This window comes from Strongylocentrotus purpuratus, unplaced genomic scaffold (assembly GCF_000002235.5).
Source record: "Strongylocentrotus purpuratus isolate Spur 01 unplaced genomic scaffold, Spur_5.0 spur5_scaffold_9, whole genome shotgun sequence".
Classification (NCBI taxonomy): Eukaryota; Metazoa; Echinodermata; class Echinoidea; order Camarodonta; family Strongylocentrotidae; genus Strongylocentrotus; species Strongylocentrotus purpuratus.
Window position 1 is genome coordinate 7,402,828 of NW_022145615.1, and position 6,716 is coordinate 7,409,543.

Below are 6,716 nucleotides of genomic sequence, written 5' to 3' on the forward strand. Positions count from 1 at the left end.
ACTGACAGTAATGAGGGTTAACGCCTCACAAAAGGCATTAATATAGCATATCGAAACGGTTTTTATCCTGGGGCAGTTACGAGGCAATTGCTTAAATACTCTGTACGGCCAAGCATTATGAAAATCAATAAAATCCCTGTGTAGGGAAAAATATGGGGAAAAAATATTTTCAGTATTGGCGGGAGGGGGGAGGGGGGCTGGAGAGGGGCGGAGGTGTGTAGGGGAAAACTATGAAGCCTACCAGCCACTATATTGTGGAGCATGTTAAATCATTAAAATCCAGGTCTCATCTTATGTATTAATATTATTTTAAAGTTGAACTTCAAAGAAAATCACAAATATGTCAACTAATGTATGACTAGAAACTGGTAAGCTAACAGATGGCCATCGTACAAGTTTTAGGTCAACTACATATCGGGTGATTTATAAAAATACAAATACAACCACCGGCATAGCAGCTGGGATATACGAGAGATTCGCCGGAAAAATAAAGATGTTTTAATGACGTCACTATATGGACCAATACTGCCCAAGCAGACGACATCCCATAGAGAATGAACATAATTGCAAAGCTTTTATTTGTCAAATTATAATGAGTTTAGTGTATATAAATGTGATGGCATGTCAAACCATTCAAAAGGGGATATGACCCGATTCCGATAACTAAAATCTTTTGCTTGTAAATACACAGGATAGGGGTTAATTAACAGTCAAAGAAACCAGACTTTCGAATTGAAAACCCCCGGAACGATGTTGAGGACGGCATTTGTTCCCTCTTGAAACGCCGAACATACCGCGGTGTGTCCAGCTGAATATTCAATGGCGTCTTATTTGTTTACAAGCGACAAATTCCTTTATTTTTGTATCGCTGCATTTGTCATCAAAATAAAACCATGTGCGGGGTTAAGAGTGAGGCAATAGATTATACATTTAGCCTGACGGTAGTGGAGTAAGAGAAAGAACTCAAGAAAAGATGAAAACACAGGCACTGAAAATGTGTGAGATGTCATGGGACATCGTCTGCTTGTGCAAGTCATGTCCATACTGTGATCTCACGCATCTCAGCAGCGTTCGGGGAGCTCTTCAGGTGCTATGACGGGGCTGTATTTAAGCGTTTTATAATTTATAATAATCATTATTTCGAATGTTTCCAAGCATTGAATTTTGATAACCTTGTCGAATCAACGTTTCAACTTTGCAATAATGAAATTAAGTTAGTTTTTAAAATCAATAAACATCAACTTTAACCGATCGCTTAAATTTGCTTCTATAAATACATCGTATTTCTAATGGATAATTGTACCATGGTACCATAGAAACGAGAATTCTTTATGATCTATTCAATTTATTTGGCATGATAACAAAAATAAAGTACTGCTTGTAAGTGTCGGCTTGCATGGTGATGTAGATATACAGTAGGCTTGCGGGTGCACCATGTGTGTGTGAGAGAGAGAGAACGAGAGAGAGAGAGAGAGGATTGAGGAATCCTGAAAAAGGACTCTGACTCGGTAATCTTTCTTGGGGTGTGTAGTCCTGAAAAGGACTGTTTGTTAAGCTTGCTTATAGTTCTAAGGAGAACTATAGCGCTTGGAGAGGATGAGTGGCTCAACGTTTCGAACAGGTTGACTATCCGCAAGCCTACTGTATACAAATAAAGTAGGCTACGTATACGAAATATTGTATATATAATAGGCAAGGGGGTGTTTCACAAAGATCCTGTTAAGTCAAACTTAACTCTAAGATGAACTTAGATATTATGGAGAGCCATATTAGCCTTAAAATAAAATATATTCAAAAGCGAAAAATCTAATATTTTAGACTTTTTATAAATTCCACATCAAGAATATGAAAGCTCCTTGATATTAGAATATATGAATGATTTGAATCAACATCTTATGCCTAAACTTTTACATAATATTTTCATAGCTGCTAACGGCTTTCCATAATTGTAAAGTACAACTTAGAGATACGTTCAACTTAGGATCTGTGTGAAACACCCCCACATGACCCCTAAGAAGCAACTTGTGCTCGTAAATGAGGTCCCTCACAAGTTAAACTCAACATCATTTTTTTTTAAATTCAATTTTACAAGCTACATAGCATGTACAAGTACAGTATATCACAAAAAACGACCATTAACTACAGCAGCTATCTACCTCATACAGTCTCATAATTTAATCTACCACATGGTAGGGCCCATGGTCTCATAGACTATCACATCCACAAACGTCACATTCTATTTAATACATCAATGTTGTCATGCAAATCAATTCAAAGTTTGGGTTATGTTCAATATACAAGTACCCATACACACTCGCAAACACGCACACACACACACACACACACGCACACACACACGCACATGCGCGCGCACACATTTACAAAAAGTAATTTTGTTTTATTTCTCTAAATGTGTGATACAAACAATTACATACAATTGAATAAAATAAACGTTTTCAACATCAATTGATTATACATAAACATAATTAAACAAAAAAACTTATTTCCAGTATAAACTTATAAGTACCTTAACATAATATATATGTCAATTGTATAAATGTTATTCAATTATAATTTAAAAACTTAAACAAATCTGGAGGTTACTTTACTGGAACAATGCCTGCTCCTCCCTGCCCCTCCCTCACACAAACACACCCCACCCCCACACGCGCACACAAACACAAACGCACGCACACACACACACCCACGCACGCATCACCCAATTCTCCGTTCACTCTCACCTTAATTGAATGTAAACATAAATTGAGAATTTTGAGAGATGGAATATCAATACCAATATCAATACCAATATATAATGTAAGGCTTGACAGCTGACTTCAAACAATGTTCATAATGAACTATAACGACAAATTTTAATCGTATATGCTCTTGTGGAGAAACACTTAAGTGTTAATATTTGAATGCCAATGTAATCCCACCGAAACGCATGAAATCTGCACAAAGTAGATAAGTAGTATTTGTTTAAAGATGGGTGCCAGTGTTTTGGTACATACGGCTCACATGTAACACGTATTTGGCTTTTGTAAAATTCTTTTCCCAGTGTTTTTGTAATGAACCTGACTATTTGCACAAAATAATGTAGTTCATAATAATGTAGACCCCATCCGAAAACGGATTGGGTCGAGGGGCTAAGCCCCAACGGGGGGTAGCAGGGAGCGGAGCCCTCTGAAGCTGTTGGATTTTAGGGCTTTCTAAAGGCCCAAATGGAGCATTTTTAACACCATTTCATTCCACAATATAATCAATCCTAATTTCATATTGATGTGAACAAAATAGTACAATTCCTGGGTACATTTACACTGGAGGTAAATTTGTACGTAGTTTTTAGGGTGCAATAAACACGGGAAATGTCAAAATAAAGTGAAAATCAATCAAACAAAAACAAGATGTTTCCAGAGAATGGCAATGTTAAAATAAGTAGCACATCGTAAGCTAACTGTTGTTCAGAGATTAGGTTTAGAGTCGTATAAAATGGTAAAAAACGATAAATTCCCTCTTCCTTCCTGTTTGTTAAACAGGCATTTTGGGTTCGAATTCGACAGCAAGTTCTTGATTTAGCTGAGTATTTAGTTCTAAAATATATATTTCTTTCTGTTTTTTTGTTGTTGCAACAGTCGCGCGCAACTCCGACCGACCGCAAGCGCCACAAGTTGAAAAGGCCTGTCCTAAAGGATACAATAATGGCCGCTGGCCGTGTTAGCCGGGTGAAAGGTATAGAGGGTCTATAGTAATTTACTCCGGGCCTTCTATATAGCGGTCGCTATATCGACAGTTGGCCGCAATAATAAGCTTACATCATTAATAACAATTCTAAAATAATATATCATAGGATTTCCATTTTTGAGAAGGAATACAAGATGGACTAGGTTTTCCAGGACCGCAAAAATCTACAATGGAACTATTACGACAAAGCAAATACGGATACGTTCCAGAGATATAATGCGGTATTTGCATAGGTTATAGGAACTAACATTTTGATAAACTCTGGAGTTACTAAATCGACCCTCCAGCCACAAATTGACCGGTTTTCAACACTTTTCGGCCCGTGGAATGAGATTTTCCTATCATTCCAGTTCGCTCCTGATCATAAAGAAAAATATTTATTAGTAAGCGTTGATGTGCATTGGTGGCCGCTATCGACAGGTGGCCGCAATAACAAGCTTACATCATTGATAACAATTTTACAATATTATATTATCGAATTTCCATTTTTGAGAAGGAATACATGGAGGTCTAAGTTTTTCAGGACGACAATATCTACAATGTATATTGGTTGAGAGCGTACACGTGACCAGGCATTGATTTTGCCTAACACGTAATTTTTATAATGACCGGTCATTAGTAAAATCATGTTATAAAACATCATTTTATAAAACAAATTAAACATAATCTTATAAAACTGAAAATAATCATAATTTCATTTGAGTATTAGTATAATTACCTACACTCGGCCTGCAAAACAGTCCACACACCCTCGGCTATCGCCTCGGGCGTGTTAGACTGTTCCAAAGGTACCTTGTGTGGGTTATTCTTACTAATGCCCTCAATGTATATTGTTAGGGACATTTTTTAAATAAGGCAAGTGTGTTTGATCAACTTAAATTGATTGAAGTCCAGGCGCGTACGCAGGGGGAGGGGGGGGATTCAACCCCCCCCCCCTTGAAAAAATCCTGCATACGCCACTGGGTAAGTCATTATACATCCTAGATCCGCGATAGCTGATCATCCATGTTCTCGAAAGAGGCCTCCTCCTCCTTCGCCATCTGTAGTTTTGATAATGACCGGTCGTTAGTAAATTCATGTTATAAAACATCATTTTATAAAACAAATTAAAAATAATCTTATAAAAACAAATTAAAAATAATCTTATAAAACAAAAAATACACATAATTTTTCCGGCATTAGTAAAATTACCCACACTCGGCCTTCAAAATAGTCCAAACACCCTCGGCGTGTTCCAAAGGTACCTTGTGTGGGTATTTCTTACTAATGCCCTCAATGTATATTGTAAAGGCCACTTTTTAAACAAGGCAAGTGTGCTAGATCAACTTGAACTGACAGGTTAGTTATTATACATCCTAGATCCGCGATAAATGATCATCCCTGTTCTCGAAAGAGGCCTCCTCCTCCTCCTCCTTCTCCACCTGCATCTGTTTCTTGAGTTCATAATTTGCCGATATCGTCATTCCAATTGCGCTTCCGACGACCAAGATCGCTCCGACAACTGTCCACGCATTGGGCACGATGTGGAAAATAAGAAAGTCGAAAACGAAAGCGAGGAAAATATCATTAGTTCGAATAATGGAAACAACAAGGGCCGGTTCGGTCTTGAGAGCGAGTGTCACTGTTACCTGCTCCAGGAACCCAGATACTGCCAGCCCTATTACAAACCAGCGGTCAATCCCGCAGTGAGGGGTCGTCCATTCACCGAGTGCTGTGGTCACGGCACAACTGCAGAACATGGCAATGAATCCATAGATGAATATGATGGCGTGTGCATCGATGCGTAAGATCTGCATGAATCGCAAAATGATGGTGTTCCCGGCCATGACAACAGCACCCACGATCGCGCATAGTATTCCAGTCAAATTTCCGATGTCACCACCGCCGAATATGAACGGTGGTTGAACAACAAGGGTAACGGCGATGACGGTGAGAAACGAGAAGAACGCTATTGCAACTGAGCAATGTTCACCCAGACAAACACGTGCAAAGATACCAGTAAATAGCGGTGAACTGTACAGCAACGCTTTAGCAGTTGCGACTGGAATGACTTGAAACGCGAAGTAGTTCAGAAATGCACTAAGAGATCCAACTAATGCTCTCGACAATATCAGCATTACTATTTTCAAAGGGAACCGAAGTGAAATCCTATAAAACACCAGATGGGGCAGAGAAAATATTACTTGAGCAAGCCCGCGGAAGAAGAGTATCTGAGTAGCTGCCACTTTACCTGTAAGCAGTTTGATACATAAGGAACATGCTGTAGCAACTAAGACGGACATGATGGCCCAGATCACACCTCTATGATGGTACAACGTCCCAATAATAACTGTCCATGAAGACACAGATGGAGGTGCAATACTGTCGCTGCGGACATTGTCATCACTTGTCGTACTCTCCTTGACGTTAACATCATGATAGTCGATGTCATTATGTCTTTTCTGGCAGTCAGTTTTCTTTCGCTTGAACATTATTCGAGACTGCTGAATATCCTACGAATGCCGCTTATAGCCGTCCTCGTGGAGTGATATTTCACCAAGTTCTGTTTACCTGCATTCAATAAATTTTCAACAAAACTTCAGTTTCCATGCAATCATGGGAAGCTCTGTTATTAATGTGACACACAGCGAAGATGATTTAATCCAACAATGGTTCAATGATGCCCCGGCGATAAATTACTCCGAGCTGAATATACACGTAAAAAAAGAGGGCCATAAAAACCCTTAAACCATTAACAGGTTCTTTGTTCATCTCACAATGGTCACTTTTTACATGTACTGTTCAATGAATTCGCACAATATCATACAACGTACGCCTTGAAATCATTTTAGATTTCACTTGACACATCAACAAATACGCACCCAACTCCCACTCGCATACACGCACACACACATGTTAATAAGAAGCCTTCTGATGTGTAACTCGAAAATACAGTTTTCATTGTAAGAGCAAGCAATTGTTTAGTTTGAAAG

General features: G+C 38.7%; 1 protein-coding gene across 1 annotated transcript; it reads right to left on the bottom strand.

Moving 5' to 3' along the window:
* Positions 1 to 4,999: 4,999 nt before the first annotated feature.
* Positions 5,000 to 6,484, bottom strand: LOC115920706 (solute carrier family 35 member G1-like). The gene has a single exon (XM_030977184.1). The coding sequence runs from the start codon at positions 6,213 to 6,215 to the stop codon at positions 5,100 to 5,102; it is 1,116 nt and encodes a 371-aa protein (XP_030833044.1). The 5' UTR covers positions 6,216 to 6,484; the 3' UTR covers positions 5,000 to 5,099.
* Between the last annotated feature and the right edge of the window lie 232 nt (positions 6,485 to 6,716).

Excerpts from the sequence above, each read along its gene's own strand:
- LOC115920706 (XM_030977184.1), bottom strand. The coding sequence starts at position 6,215 with ATGTTCAAGCGAAAGAAAACTGACTGCCAGAAAAGACATAATGACATC.